General features: G+C 33.5%; 2 protein-coding genes across 2 annotated transcripts; one reads left to right on the top strand and one right to left on the bottom strand.

Moving 5' to 3' along the window:
* Positions 1–4,514: 4,514 nt before the first annotated feature.
* Positions 4,515–8,239, bottom strand: LOC121206288 (peptidyl-prolyl cis-trans isomerase FKBP62). Its single transcript, XM_041077144.1, has 12 exons — positions 7,775–8,239; positions 7,579–7,665; positions 6,697–6,957; positions 6,531–6,605; positions 6,361–6,441; positions 6,088–6,282; positions 5,910–5,996; positions 5,628–5,803; positions 5,420–5,542; positions 5,181–5,327; positions 4,963–5,090; positions 4,515–4,865 (listed from the first exon to the last, which is right to left on the bottom strand). Exons 1-12 carry the CDS (start codon positions 7,965–7,967, stop codon positions 4,715–4,717), a joined length of 1,704 nt encoding a protein of 567 aa, XP_040933078.1. The 5' UTR covers positions 7,968–8,239; the 3' UTR covers positions 4,515–4,714.
* Positions 8,240–10,410: 2,171 nt separating this feature from the next.
* Positions 10,411–17,074, top strand: LOC107890510 (protein transport protein SEC23). The gene is made up of 12 exons (XM_016814976.2): positions 10,411–11,504; positions 11,593–11,766; positions 12,698–12,859; positions 13,421–13,563; positions 14,046–14,121; positions 14,244–14,416; positions 14,537–14,618; positions 14,828–14,905; positions 15,196–15,357; positions 15,451–15,714; positions 16,117–16,221; positions 16,514–17,074. The coding sequence occupies exons 1-12, from the start codon at positions 10,758–10,760 to the stop codon at positions 16,658–16,660; spliced, it is 2,313 nt and encodes a 770-aa protein (XP_016670465.2). The 5' UTR covers positions 10,411–10,757; the 3' UTR covers positions 16,661–17,074.
* Positions 17,075–17,076: the final 2 nt, after the last annotated feature.

Below are 17,076 nucleotides of genomic sequence, written 5' to 3'. Positions count from 1 at the left end.
AATTTGATGAAATTGGTATGAATTTGTGAGAAATTAAGCTTAGGTTTTAGAAAGTTACCATTGTTGAGAAATTTGTGAGAAAGTTACCATTATGAAACTATTTTGAAATGCTGGTAGGAATAGCAACTAGAATGTCCTTAATGAAAATATGTGAAATCGGATTTCAATCCAAAATTTTAGATTGAAAGTTATGTTTCTCCTGATTTAGGGACTAAATTAAATAAATTGTAAAATATGATTGATATTGTAATTGATTTCAATTTGAAAATGAATTTCATAGTATTGTATGTTTGTGATTTTATACAGCTAACGTTGACACGGAATCGTTGAGAGGGAAAGGAAAATTGAAACTCTTCGACAAATAGCTCGAAAATTTAGTTTGTATTTCTATAATTCGAGACCAATTGAATTACTGCATATTCATGTTATTCTGCATCATATACTATTAAAGTGAGTTGGTATTTGATTTTTGAATTGAATTACGATAGTCAAGATTGATTATCAAGACAGAGACTAAATTGAATAGAATAAAAATTTCATTATTTAATTGATATATGATAATTGGTATGAAATTGAGTTGAAACATATTGTATTATAAGATGAATTGATGATTAATTGATATTATAAAGTATGATTTGAATTTTTTATAATGAATCGAAATTTTGGTTACCCTATTAGCTATTCAGACCGAGCGAATATTGTTGGCATGTTATAGGGTCAAATTATTGATTGAAACCTATTGTTGATAGGCAACCCGGGGTGGTAGTATGTACACGTTAGCACTATTGTTGCCGAGTAACCCGAGGTGACGGATCTGTGTGTCTATTTTGGGCTTATGTCTGGTTAATAGGGTTATAAACATATAAATTCATTAAATGATGAATGAAATGAAATTGACATGTGATATGTGACAATGTGCAAAAGAATCAAAAATGAAACCTAGGGGCCGAATTTGTATGAAAGAGCTATTAGGCTAAAAAATGATTGATATGTATACATGAAATTGAGTTGAGTATGCAAAAGTTAATGTTGGCAAAATAAATAAGATTAAGTACATAAAGATAACAATATGGATTGATTTGGTAGCTTGTAAAATGAATGGTATTGGTAATTTGATATGCATATGTAGTGAGTTAGTGTAATTAAATTGATTTTATGTATGTTATATTGTTTAAGAAATTGTTGGCATAATGTTTATGTGAATTAGTTATAATGTGAATTAGAATTGAATGTATGCATATGCTTTAATTTTTTAATTATTATTTGCTTGAATCATAGAAATACCACTGAGTGTATTTGCTTAACGTATGGTTTGTTTTCTCTGGGCGTAGGTGTAGTAAATTCCCAATAGTTTGAGCAGTAGATCCAGAATTCAGCAAACAATCCCTAACTCAGTAAAGTTTGTATAAGTTTTGTTTTGTTTTAAGTATGGCATGTAACTAGGTTGAGTCATTTTTGGTATAATACTAAGTTTATACACACTTTTGAAGTAGAACTTTGATGTATGAATTTGGCCAATTAAATACAATATGTATATGAATTCAATAGATTATTTGAATTGTGTTAAATGCTGCAATTGTCAATGGTTTAGGTGAATAGCTATGTTTGTTAAAGATTCGAATAAATTGCACTAGATAGTTGACTTATATGCGGTATGAAATTGGTACATTGTTGAATAAAGAATTGTATTTCGTGAATTGATGCTTGAAAATTGCAAATGTTTCTTGGTTGGTTTATGAGATAGATGTGTGAATTGGTTGATTTGAAATTGTAGGTTGATGTTCATAAAAATTTTGCAGAAATAGTTTGTCATGTTACAACGAGATTAGGCCATCATGCCACGACGCGACGTCAAACATGGGCTGTTGAGATGATACCCAGACGATATGTTACATCTCGATGTCAACTTGGAATTTTGTAAACATTAAAGTTTAGTCCTAATTTGATCTCAGATTAGCATTAGAGTTTCGAAAACTTGTATAAGGCCCGAAAATGAATATATAACACTTATATGCTTAATTTGCTTACAAATGGATGTTTAATAATGTGAATTAAATTATAATTTGTTCTTAGTTGCTCTGACAATGAATATAACACATTATAATTTGAATCTATTGATCGGATCAGGTATTGTGTGTTACAATTATATTCCAACATGCACTCAAATTCAAATGACATAAATAGGTATATTCAAATATATGATGTTGGGTTAGAAATTGAACAAGGACCCATATGCAAAAAGTGAAATCCAACAAGTAGTAGAAGACATTCATATTTTAATATCCTTGCTAAATATTGAGACACATATTAAGTATCTTTTGAGTGAAATGTATCCACACCACAGTCAACAACTTTGTAGATGAATAAATCAATCTTTTCCATAACCATATCCCAATATGCATCAAATACAGAATTTGATTTCATAACAAAATTTCTTATTTGATTTTATTTAATGTAGGTTCAATGCGGGTGAAAATTGAACTCTAATTATCATTGAACGAAACTTTGGAATCCCTTTATATATGAGGGAATTATAAAATTGTTAAATATTGGCATACAATAGGCACAAGTACATTTGATGTTTAAAAGTTTTTTTTTAAATATTCTAATATCATATTTTCTTAATTATATATTAATATATTTATTTTCTATTACATTTCTAGAAAACCAAACAACATTATAATAAACTCAAAAGGATACCCATTCTAATTACTTTCATTTTCATTTGGAAATTCTGATGTAAGGTGGATAGACTCAATAATAACACACAGACATAAATATAACTTGAAAAATTAATTAAAAAATGATAGAATACATGAAAAACTATGAATATATCAGCTGAATGCCTCAAAATTTAGATTATAACATATTAAAGTACACTAACGCAACAAGGATCAACGATACCCCATGATTAGAATGATTATTGTTTATGATCCTTTAGAGATGAAATATTTAATTCTTTGCCTCTCATGCACATGTTTTAATGGTAAATTATATTTTTGATCACTTATGTATGATTTAAATTATATTTTAATTACTAAATTTCAAAAAAGTTATGATATGGTCACTGATGTTATTGATTTGTTACATTTTGATCACTGATCCATTAATTGTCCTTGACATTATAACAGTTAACTAATATGTCATGTTAAATCATCATTTCAAACAAGGATATTGTAACTATTACTGACTTAAAAGAAAATATTTGAAAAGTTCAATGACCGTTTTGGAACTTTTTAAAGTTAAATAACCAAAATGTAAACTTAATAATAGTTTAATAACCTTAAGTATACCCTTATATAATTTTTATAAATCTAATAGATTAAAAATAAACATATAACAATATTATCGTTCATGTTATAACTCAACCCAAACTACTAAATAGGTATAATTGAGAGTCGCTATTAACTAGCCTTACTTATCGCATCTCCTCTCAATACATTTCACCACCTTAACTTGGGTTCTTTTTTTCAATTTCTTTTTCTCTATATAAAGCCAAAAACAATAATCATTTTATCATATTCTCTATATGAAGCAAAATATTTATAGAAATAACAAAAAATGGTGAAAAATAGATTGAAAAAGTTGGCTTTGTCGCTTTTGGCAATAACACTATTGTTGATTATATTTACGCCGGTTAACGGATACGGAACGATAGTGGGAGGTAAAACGCCAGTGGAAGATGTGGAGCAAGATAAAGCAATGCAAGCTCTAGGAAGGTTCGCAGTGGAAGAACACAACAAAAATAAAAAAAACAATGGAAACATATCAAATCAGATAGAGTTTTCTAAAGTGGTAAGGGCTGAGAAACAAATAGTTTCAGGGATAAAATACATTCTAACGATCGAAGGGATGGAAAACGGGGAAAAGAGGATATTTAATTCAGTAGTTTTGATTAAACCTTGGTCAAAATCTGGAGACAAAGAGTTACTTAGCTTCTCTCCTTCTCAATAAGATTATTGAAATTTTATTATTGAATATATATATATATATATAATATGATCTATGTAATAAATGAAGGAATAAGAAATGCTAATTAGATATTTTCCTTTTAACACAAGTAGCTATATGAGATAATCATTTTCTTTACTCAAATTCAGATAACATAAATAGGTATATTTGGATTAGAAATTGAACAAGCATGCATTTCAGTAAGATATTTTAATATCCTTGCTACATATATAGGTATCCACAATTCAATCATTTCACAATTTCGATTTAATTCTTTTATGTTGTCTTCGGATCCAAAGATTCTTTACAAAAACTTATGAAAATGTTCAGTTGTAGGCAGGCTCAAGGTATTCGATTTAAAGTTGCAGCTGGGATTAGTATCAATCAATATATGTTAACTAGAAAGAAAAAGCCAACAGTCCGAATACTATTACTTGTCCCTTCCTTTCTTTTGTTTTGAGAATTTTTAAGTTACATTTGGAAACATGATTGGAGATGTTTAGTGGGACAGATTTAATAAGACTTCCTATCAGCCTAACTTAAAAGTACTCCATTTAGGCGTATTAACCTTTAAACCACATTCCATTTCAGACCAAATTTGAAGTACAAAGACAATATATATATGTCTATTAGAAGCATTACATCATCTTATGATTTTATCATGGTACCCCAATCTTACATAAATTTTTAATAGCATTGACAAACAAGCAGAAAAGGATGGATAAGTGTGATAATAGAGGATTGCAGTGACAAATCCTTTCTGTTATGCCTTGCTGTCAATGGCCATGGGTGCTGCTTCTCGTTTTCCTGCTGACTTGTTCATTTTTGCGAATATGTTGCCGTAAAATTGCGCATCCCTCTTGTTGTACTCCTTGATTTTCTCTTTTAAGACTCGGTACTCCAATTTCACATCCCTGGTGATCATCACCAAAATTTCTATCTCTAATTACCACAACTAACATAAATCGCTCCATTTTCAGATATAGCCAAAAGTTTGCTGCAAACAAGTACCTGTTATCAGGGTCGATCTCCAAGGCCTTTTTGATATCAGCCTCCGCCAAATCCAAGTCAACAAGTTGAATATATGCTTGAGCCCTCCTGTAGAGTGCTTTCACATTCCCGCTATCAAGCTCCAATACCTATAAAATCATACATTCCAGAACCGTTAGCCCGAGTGGGTTAACACTTGCATATAATGATGATTTCTAAAAAACCACTTTGATTACAACCTTAGTACACAGTTTTGCAGCCTGCTTGTAATCTTTGTGCTTCAATTTGGAAGCTGCATTGTTAAGGTTACAATTTACTTTTAGCAACTTTGCTTGTTTCTTCTCCTCATCGTTGAAAGAAGAGTCATACTCTATGAAGCTAACAGCCTACATGAAGGAATTATTGTCAAGTAGTTAGCTCGAGTAAAGACAGCCTTGCGAATTGAATGAACAATAATCTGCAAAGTCCATAATGATACCTTCTCATATCGTTTTGATGCTCTCTCAAATTTACCAGCCTTGATTAGTGCGTTCCCTTCTTCTTTCTTCTTCCCAGCAGCTTCAATCTTCTGCGGTGTATCCATTTCCCATGATTCTTTCTCCTGCAATCATGAACTTGTTTAGACAGTAGTCGCCACAAACAGCCATTGCAACAGGAAAAATGTACTTCTTGACATACTGACAAACCTTCACAAACGAGACCATCTCAACCTCATAATAAACAGTTGAATTTGCAGGAACTACAGCCAACTCTTGATGCGATTCAGATGAACCGAAAGCATATTCTGGTTGAATGGTGATAAGTGCATTTTCTCCTTTCTTCATGGTCTTTACAGCTTTATCAAGACCATCAATTACTTGTTCTGTCACAGATAGAATCCATATTAGCAATGTACTTGAACTCGAAGACCAATGTGCCAATGCCCAAAGGCCTAATAACAAGTCCTGAAAGAACCAAACTATTATTACCTTCATCAATCTTGAACTCAAACGGCTCCTCATCGTAACCCTTCTTTATGAAGATCTTCCCATCCGGTAGCTTTCCTATTAATTTCACTGGCGAGGTACAAAAAATAAATATGAATACATTGAAAGAGGAAGTGAAACCATTATAGACTACGGAAAGTAAAATTCAAACCCATCTTACCTTGAACCACTGTTCCATCATTTGGTCGTTCGTAACCCTCTCCCTCCTTCACAATCTTTTTCAAGACCCTTTTGTCTTTCGTGATATCAGAAACACTCTTCCAAGAAACCAACTCGAGAGTTATGTGGAGGGTAGCATTTGGAGGAACAGCACAGTCACCGCCTGTAGCAGGCCTGCCATCCTCGCCAAATCCATCTATATATGCAATCAAAAAGTCAGTAAAGTTTCACATCATCCAGTAACCAATAAAAGAATAAAGGAATTTTATCTTACATTGTGGCTTTACAGTCAACAGGACTTTCTCCCCTTTCTTCATTGTTTTCACTGCCTTCGCAAGGGCTGCGCAGAAATAGCCTGCACAGGAGAAATTTACAAATTTCAGCGTCGATCTTAAAGTGTGGGGTTTTCTTTGAAACAAGGAGGAATAGATGAATGAAACTAACCATCTCCGACAGTGAACTCAACACCATCCGATTTTGAAATCAGCGTACCATCTTCTAAACAAGCTTCGTATTTAACTGCCATAAATACAAGAACACCTTCGTAAATACAGAGGATCATAAAACTCTAATAATTCAAGCAGTAAGGGGAAATGAATCTATAACATACCAAACACTTCATCCAAATCTTTTGGATTCTCCCATTTCTCCCCTTCAACAAGTATTTTCTTGAAGATTCCTCCATCTTTGCATATGTCCTTGACGCTTGTCCAAGAAAGCAACTCCACATCGAATTGAAGGGTTGCATTAGGAGGAATAGTTGGAGGTGACCCGGATTCGCCATACGCCAACTCAGCAGGTATGGTGAAAATTGCATTTTCACCTTTCTTCATTGTTTTGATACCCTCATCCCAGCCCTTGATAACTTGTCCTGAAAGTTAAAAGAGAAAAACAAATAAGCATATCTAGCTTAGGTCATTGCACCATGCTGAGCTTCCCATTTTTGTTTATATTTCAAATTTTTTACCATATTAAATTACATTATTACCTTAATATATTCATAATTCAAGCTCGAGCTTAACCGAACTCAAAAATGACAAAAATGATAAGCAAGATAAATCAAGCTTGAGCTCCAGTAACTTGAGCTGAGCTTAAACTTCAAAATAAATTTCTGATCAAGCTCAAACCAAGTATCGAGATCATAATATCCAGTGACGCTTGCGATCTCCAGCCCCTGAGCTCGGCTCAATTTTCCGATATCGGCCAGCATATAACATTTCAATCTCAAACCGATACAAAAACTATTAAGTTCCATTCTAGTCAAAATCTGTTACTATCAGTACCGATCCATAGCGGCAGGAACAAAATTAATATTTTAGACCATTTTTAATTTATCTTTAAATATTTTATCTATCCACCCTTAGATTTGTAATTTGATTAATTTACATTCTGAAGGTTAAAAGATATTAACTTTCAGCCAAAAGTCCAATATCAACATTCAATAGGAATGAGGCCAAACATTGCAAACTAAAAGATAAGTAAGATTAAATACCTTGGCCAAGCTTGAACTTGAATGGAGTACCTCTATCACGGCTTGAATCAAACTTGGTTCCATCAAGCAAAGTTCCAGTATAATGCACTGCAAATAATTAAAAAAACATGGAACCCCAATAAATCAAAATCCAATAAACAAAGAAATTTAATGAATTAACAAAAACTAAAAAAAATAAAGGAAAAAGACCCATTACCTTCAACTTCATCACCACTGCTAGGATTCTCCCAACCTTCACCTTCCTTAACCAGTTTCTTCTTCAACCCATTTTTCCCAATCTCTTTTTCTCCACCGACTTTTAGGATTGGGCTAACTGGGTCATCTTCTGGAATGTCCATCTCGTCTTCCTCCATGTTGCTGGCTGTTGGGAACTCGAAATCGTCTTCCATGGAGTTTTCGAACAATTAGGCTGAGAAAACAAAGAAAAGATTCGAAATTTGAAGATTTCTGAGAAGGCAAATAGACAATGCGTGAAGGATTGTGCTGGATTTTATTAATCGACTCGATCGGTGAGGGATGAATTGAGGCCATGCAATTTTATAAGCTGAAATTGAAGACTGAGAGAGTCTAGAGAGTTCTAAATGCCAAGAGCCTGAAGAGAGTTCCAGAATACTCCCCTTTTTTATAGAGGCTTCCCTTGACACTGTCTTTGAAATCTTCGCGCTTAGAATCGGGCTCTTCATAATAATTAACATAATATGGTTATTTGCATCTTATACCTCTAAATTATGACTCGAATTTTATATTGGTCTGGAATTTTTTAAATGATGTAATTGAATCCTTACATTATTAATGCTGTATTAATTAGATCCTTCTGTTAGTACCGTAACTGTTAAAGATCAATTTATATGTGTTCAAATTTTTACCCCATAAAAATTAATAAATCAAAATTTATATGTGAATATACCAACCTCTATATAATATAAAATATTCATATAAAAAATTGAAGTAAATAAATAAAATATCTTAAATACAATTGAAATATAATAAAATATACAAATACGACACTATAGAATAATTGCAAGGTATATTTTGAATTTATTTAGTTTAAACCTATCCATTTGTGTTTGTGTTTTTCTATCATCTTAATTTCTAATAATTTCTTATATACATGCACATTTGCATTAAATGTATTTTAATTCAAACGCATTTTACATTAATTTTAATCACAATATTATTATAATAATTAATTTTAACATCATCTTAATTTTTAATATTTAATTATGAATTTCATCCATCTATACAAATCAAATAATTAGTCTATTTAATTAAATTTGTCTGAACTTAATCTTTACACTCTACGAAAATTAAGAAGTTAATCAATTCGTTGATAAAGTTCGAGGTTTCATAGTGTTAGTCAACTGTACTAGGATCAATTTCTGACAAATTATAATGAAAGGATTAGTTTATCAATTTTCATAAAGTAGAGGGTCAAGTTTATAATTACACCCAATTTTAATCTAATTGGGCATAGTTCAACTTCAAGCCTTCCATGCAACTCATCGGAGAAAACCTAGCTTTTTGTGGTAAGCTATTGCTATAATTAACTAAGGGCCAATTTGATTTATTAATTTTGTATATAAACAAAATATTACCATATAACTAAGGATACAAAATTTAACTAAAATATAATGTAATTAAATACACGACATAATAATGTTAACTGTTACATTTAACAATTTCAAAGCGAATGTGATATTAAATGTTTATTATGTAAGTCTATATACCTTTATACAATGGCTTAGATTCAAAAATTTGAATCTATTTTGAGTTTCTAGTGATTACAACACTTGGAAGATTGATACTTTGATACTTTCTTTTGTTGATTACTTTACGACATTAATTTTGAATTATATGGTTGCAAAAAATTCCTTAATATGCGTTTGGTTCTTGGGGAATGTATTAATTTGAGGGTTGAGGAAGTTGTTAATGGTTGTGAAGTCATGAATAGCTCTATGCCCTATTTTGATTAGCCCATGAGAAATATGTTTAAAGGTTAAACGGTTTCGAGCCTTTTATAAATATCAATAATAATATGTAACAAATGATAAAATACATTATTTATTAATTTTTTTATTAAAAAAGTATTTTGGAAATGTCGTCTACAATAGTTTTATGTCTTGCTTCTTTTTTTATAGAGGGAATAAAGGGATTCCCATTTAACATCGAGTATAAAAAGTATGGGAGTTTATTTAAGGGAGGAGTGTATGACATACTTGATGGGTGATAACTATGCCATTGCTCTAATGTTTATGCGACTGAGGGGATAGTTGGCTAAATATGTGGATGGTGCTTTCATTATTGCTACGTCTTCCATAAATTGGGGCAATTTATCTCATTACAAAATTGAAAAGATAACTATTAGAGATGTGCTAAAAATGAGTGATGAATGATATCTAAAATTATGGTATCATATTTATTTATTCATAAATTAAATATCATATGACTAACAATAACGGGAAAGATTTATTTGAAATTTGATGCATCAATTTCGAATTTAAATTATGAGATGATATTCTTTCTTGTATTTAAGTTAGAGATGACAATGACATAAGTTGTATTCTATTATTAGAGATGACCATTTCATAATTAACACGTTTTATTCTATTATTTATCTTATTCTACTATAGATATATAATCTTAAAAACTATTATCACCTTTATAAATTTTAGATTTATTCTATCTCCCCCTGCCTTAATCCTGCAAGATTTAGATTTTACCCATCATAATACAAGTTGTATGATTAATAAGATAGATCTATGTTTTATGTTAAAAAAAGGGGTAATTTTAATATATGGTAATTTGAATAAAATCTTATTTATAGAACATGAAATCTTGAAACAGAAATGGAGAGATTTTTAAAATTAAATAGATATAAAAATAAAAGACAAATTATAGCCTCCCATAAATACAAATCTTCCTCTTTAAATACTCACTGCATAGATCAAATCAGTTTTCTTCACTTTTCGTTTTCGAAATCATCTGCTTCTCCCTTCTCCCTTTCTCTCTCGGTGACCCCTTTCTCTTCTGTTTTACTTGGGGTCGCCTAAAATCACCAAAAAAATTTAAAAAAATTGAAAAAACCTCAAAATTCCTATTGTATTTCTAAATTATTAATCAAATTTAATCCCTACAAATAGTTTTTTTTTTTATAAAACTTTTGAATATATTTTTCAACCATGTCGGAGATGGCGAACACGGATCCCGAAGGGATTGACGCCGTGCGGATGACGTGGAACGTTTGGCCACGCACCAAAGTCGAAGCTAGCAAGTGCGTGATCCCGTTGGCGGCTACCATCGCTCCGATCCGTCCTCACCCGGACATCCCGACGCTCCCTTACGCGCCTCTACGGTGCAGGATGTGTTCAGCTGCGCTCAACGCCTTTGCGCGTGTTGACTTCGTTGCCAAGATCTGGATCTGCCCTTTCTGTTACCAGCGGAACCACTTTCCGCCTCACTATGCTATGATCTCCGAAACGAACCTACCGTGCGAACTCTACCCGCAATACACCACCGTGCAATACACGCTCCAGCTGGATCCGAACAACCCTTCCAGTGCTCCTCAATTGCCGCCGGTGTTTGTATTTGTGTTGGACACTTGCATGATCGAGGAAGAGCTTGAGTTTGTGAAATCGGCGATGAAGCAGGCAATTGGGTTATTGCCAGAAAATGCGCTTGTTGGGTTCGTTTCGTTTGGGACTCAAGCTCATGTCCATGAATTGGGGTTTTCGGATATGTCGAAGGTCTATGTTTTCAGGGGTAATAAGGAAATTACCAGGGAGCAGGTGTTGGAGCAGTTGGGTCTTGGAGCTGCTGGCCGGCGGCCGACTGCCGGATATCCTAAAGGCCTACAGAATGGGCTCACAAATAGCGGCGTTAACAGGTTTTTATTGCCTGCTTCAGATTGCGAATTCACACTGAATTCGGTGCGTTTTTTTATATCAAAATTTCGTGGGAAATAATCTTTTTGAGTTGTTAAACTTTTTATTAAGAGGTTAGTTGATCTTAATATAGTTGTTGGATGAGTTGCAAACGGATCAATGGCCAGTTCCAGCGGGGCATAGAGCGTCAAGGTGTACCGGAGTGGCCTTGAGTGTTGCAGCTGGATTGCTTGGAGCTTGCTTGCCTGGTACTGGTGCTAGGATTGTTGCTTTGGTTGGTGGTCCATGTACTGAAGGGCCTGGGACGGTAATGCCATTGAACTCTTTGTTTAGCTTCTGAATTTTACATGTTGCACAATTAAATGATAGAAATCAAATTTACTTAGCCGATAGTAAAGCAAGTATCATTCGATTTCTCATGGGTTGTGACAAGTTTATGGATGTCATTGCATATAATAAATGTGCCCTATATTGCCCTGACTCATTTTTCTTGAGGTAAACCGTGTTTGCTACAGGCTCGAGTATGTGACCCTCTAAGAATTTTCCAAATACAAGGAAAAATTTTAGAAAAATAAATGAACGTATCTGTATTGGACATGTATTAATATCCAACACTCTGACCCAATTCCAAGTAACATGGATTAGATGGTTGAGCTGGATATGGTTTGTTATAACTTGTAGGTAGTATGACCTTTATATTTGTTGCCATCCTGAAAGTTCTATTCAATGATACATCATTGTTATATTGGTGCATGTTTCTTTTCTAAATTATGTAAAAAACTGCAGGCATCCAAACAGAAGCAAAACGGCTTTGTAATTAGAGCACAACCACTGGTGCCCATTGTAGTACAGAACAGATCCATGTTTAAAACCCAGTTTTCTGTTTGATTAGCATTTGATGTCAGTGCATTTACCGAGCAATTGGTTAAAAAGTGATCTTTTATTACATAAAAGTTATTCCTATGAAGTACATTCATTCTTTCGAATGTATTCACACAAATTTATGTTATCTTCATGCTTTCATATAGCTTATTGTCTTAATACGTATTGTCTCTTTGTGCAAGATGATTCCCATATCTAAATACCTTTTTAGTTATTTGGATGACTCAGAAACAATGATTTAATTGAGAAAACCAAGATTAGACAAATAATGTTAATATGAAGATTGCTTCTTGTTTAATTTGTACTGACATTCTAGGTTGTCATCAAGATGATACTGATTTATATGATTTTTGCAGATTGTATCAAAGGATTTGTCAGAACCTGTACGTTCCCATAAAGATCTTGATAAGGATGCTGCACCTTATTTTAAGAAAGCTGTCAAATTTTATGATAGTCTTGCCAAGCAGTTGGTCAGCCAGGGTCATGTACTCGACCTTTTTGCATCTGCACTTGATCAGGTGTGTCATGGCCGCAATTCAGGTTCTCCAATTATATTTAAACTCCTTTTTTTGTGCTTAAATCTGAACTAGTTGACTCTCTTGATAAGGATGGATTCACTTTACAAGTTTTCAGTTCTGTTCTGCCTTTAAACTATCTCATGGATTGAATTTGAACATTGAAGAACCTACTGAAGCTGATAAGATATAAGGACCCTAATTTTATTTGAACATTGACTAACCCGATATGAAGATTCTTACATTACAGGACTCTCTCCCCCCCCCCCCCAAAAAAAAAAAACAAATCTTTCTTGCTGTTAGAGTTTACTCATTAATTTCAGTCTATATATGATGCAGTGGAAACATGAAGACATTAAGGCTTGTTTTTTTCCTTGCTTCTTTGACTGGTGGCTTGTAACATAAATGCTTTTATGCTGTGAGAAACTGTGGATGTTAATAGTAATTCTTTTTAACTCGGTTGCAAGACTTTTATTTTATATAAATGCTAATAACTTCGCACATTAGTGATCTTGACAATATGAACTGTAAATGAACATCTAATGGGTTTTTGTGTGTTCTCAGGTTGGAGTTGCTGAAATGAAAGTTGCAGTTGAAAGGACAGGTGGCCTTGTTGTTCTAGCAGAAAGTTTTGGTCATTCTGTATTCAAAGACTCTTTCAAGCGTGTGTTTAAGGATGGGGAGCAGACTCTTGGCCTATGTTTTAAGTTAGTTTCTCTCAGGCTCTCACCATTTATTGTTCAACCTTTCTAGTACATGTTTCCATGCTTGTTGGTAAATAAGTATATAGTTGCATTCTTAATTGCTTAACCTACATTCTTGTTCCAGTTGGCCTTCATGTTACTTGTTTGAGTTCTAAATGTGCCAACCACCCAGTGTGCTTTTAACTTTGTTCTGATGTTTCACTAGCTACTGCTGCTATAAAAGAATGTGAACTTTTGACATAAAGTTTTATCAAATTGCACAATGCTGCATACATTAAGATGATGAAGCACTGGTGCTCCCCCCCCCCCCCAAATTAATTTATGTTCTTGTGCTGTAGCTTAAGTTTGAATTATCTGTAACTTAAAATTGGCTGTGGCATTGTATGACACACCAAGAAATATGAACTATGTTAGATGTAATATGCATCTTCCACGCTCATCATATGCTCTTTTTTCTTCTTCTTTTTTTCTTTCTTTCTTTCTAGTGGCACACTCGAGATCAACTGTTCTAAAGATGTCAAGATTCAGGGGGTTATCGGGCCTTGCACTTCTTTGGAGAAGGTTAGGCAATTTAGAAATTTAGTTACATCTCTCACTATCTCGAAACGGATGCACACTAAAATCTGTAGACATAATTTACTTGTATTTATGGGGACTTGAGCTGATTCCTTTGAGTGTTGCAGAAAGGACCTAACGTTGCTGACACAGTCATCGGGGAGGGGAACACTACAGCATGGAAAATGTGTGGTCTTGACAAGAGTACTTGCCTTACGGTTTTATTCGATGTTTCATCCACTGACAAATCAAATGCTCCTGGAGTTGCAAATCCACAGCTCTATTTGCAGTTTCTTACAAGGTTTGCTGCATGAACTATCAAAAGGGCCCACTTTATTTTCCTTAAAAAAGAGATATGTTGGATTTGTTTTTCACTTTGCTCTTTTATTAATTTGATTTTGATATTGTTATCTAATTGCAGCTATCAAGACCCTGAGGGTAAAACAATGCTCCGAGTTACGACTGTGACTAGACAATGGGTAGACAGTGCTGTTAGTTCTGAGGTTAGTTTATATTTTGGTTGTTTAAATTGTCTAAATAACACCTACATGTATCTTTTTTGGTTTCTGCTATATTGGCCCATTTTATGTTTTGATAATTTTCAACATCTGTATAAATGTCATTGCCATTTGTCTTGGTTAAGATAGTGTAATGATTGATTACGTTTGTTTGAATTAATTTACGCAAACCATGAATGATATCTCCTTTCTAGGAATTAATACAAGGCTTCGATCAAGAGACTGCGGCTGTTGTAATGGCAAGAATAACTTCCCTGAAAATGGAGATGGAGGTAATTTAAGAAGTCTTTTATTCTGCTGTCCACCAGTTATATTTCTTGTTTGAATTCATTCACTTGTAACCTATGCTGCTTATTTTATTATGCTTTTTTTTTATTGAATAAAAGTCCACTCTTATTCTGTATTTATGTTATTGGATAAGAATTTTCTCTCTTAATCCTCATAGTGTTTAGTGCTTCTCTCTTTTGTTATAATTTCTATGTATTAGTTTTTGGCCCTTTGATTGTACTTCTTTACTGATTACTTAAATCCTTGTGTGGTCATGTCTTTTTGTTTCATTTAGGAGGGGTTTGATGCTACAAGGTGGCTAGACCGGAATCTCATTCGACTTTGTTCCAAATTTGGCAACTACCGGAAGGACGATCCATCATCTTTTACATTAAACCCTTGTTTTTCTTTGTTCCCTCAGTTCATGTTTAATCTGCGGCGGTCACAATTTGTACAAGTAACGCTTCTTTTTCCAAATATGCTGCCTTTTTCTTTGTAATCTATTCTTCTTGACCTATGTTAAAGGTTTTCCTCCCCTTTCCTTTGGCAGGTTTTTAACAACAGTCCAGATGAAACTGCCTATTTTCGCATGTTATTAAACAGGGAAAATATTACAAATGCTGCTGTTATGATCCAACCATCATTAATATCATATTCATTCAACTCACTGCCCCAACCAGCATTATTGGATGTGGCTTCCATTTCGGCTGATCGTATTCTCCTGCTGGATTCATATTTCAGTATTGTAATTTTCCATGGCATGACAATAGCGCAGTGGCGCAACATGGGTTACCAGAACCAGCCTGAACATCAGGTATGTTCATTTTGTTCATGCTTCCTGAATCTGGTGCTAAATGTATATTTATTTAGAACCCTTCAATTCATAATGCGGTAATTTTTATTCATGCCTAAAGGTATAGTAGTACTAATTCTGAGGTCCCTTTAAGTCTGAAGGAATGTTTATTCTTATTTTGATTTTACTGATTCTTTTGAGAAACTTATCTTAACGACTGACAGAAGGAAGCCCTTGGCACACCCATCTTGCAGCTCTGAAACTTAAACTATGAGATTAATCCCAATGATAAACTACCTGATTGTAATGTAGAATATAGTGAAGTTTCTAATGCGCTCAAGTTTTATGTTCACTACCCAATTTGTATGTTCATGGTCTATGATTCTTTTGTCTAAAGAGGTTTTTTTTTTTTTTCCCTTCAAGGCATTTGCACAACTTTTGCAAGCACCCCAGGATGATGCACAAATGATTATTCGCGAACGCTTCCCTGTCCCTAGATTGGTTGTATGTGATCAGCATGGATCCCAGGTCAGTATATTTCACTAAGACTTGCATTTGCACAGCTGTAGTTTAGGGCCTTTATCTAAGTTTTGTAGGTTGGTTCTGAGTTGAACAATGCTGAATCCCATGAGCCAAATCTACAAGAAAAGTGGGGTGTCATGATTGTGGCATTTCCTTTCTATGTTCACAGCCCAAGCCTGAGATTCTAAGATTTGAATATTGTTCTGATCTGATTAAAGCTTTATTTGGTAAAATCTTGAATCAGTTCTGTTTACCATTACCAAGGGGGCTTATTATTATTATTCGTTGACTTGAGCAGGCAAGATTTTTATTGGCAAAATTGAACCCATCAGCAACATACAACAATGCCAATGAAATGGCTGCTGGTTCAGATGTAATCTTTACGGATGATGTAAGCTTACAAGTGTTCTTTGAACATCTCCAAAGGTTGGCTGTACAATCTTAATATAGAAAAAATAGTCGAAAGGAAGACTCAGGTATTTCCGGTATGGTATGAAAAATTCATTCAATACGAGTTATGTATCCTGTCTTACATTCTCTCTTCCATTTAGTTCTTTTTTACCTTTTCTTTCCATCAATTTTATGAATGAGACGACGAGCCCCATGACGATATTTGAAAAAAATAAGTTTTTAAGGATGGCAAATAAGGGATGCAGCAGATGAGGTCAGTTTGAGTTATATTTTTTTGGTTTAGAATTATAGGGAAAGGAAGGTATTGATGACAGTGTATTCAATTAGGAATATATTTTGACGGTATATTTTTTTTGGTTTTGTTTTTAATTGAATCAGGAGAGAGTGGATGTGTGTTTGTGTACTGAATTTAAGGTTATATAATATAATGACATTATTGGGGTTTAAAGA

Source organism: Gossypium hirsutum, chromosome A09, assembly GCF_007990345.1.
Source record: "Gossypium hirsutum isolate 1008001.06 chromosome A09, Gossypium_hirsutum_v2.1, whole genome shotgun sequence".
Lineage (NCBI taxonomy): Eukaryota > Viridiplantae > Streptophyta > Magnoliopsida > Malvales > Malvaceae > Gossypium > Gossypium hirsutum.
Note: the sequence above shows the minus strand (reverse complement) of the source record. Positions and strands in the feature narration are given on the sequence as shown.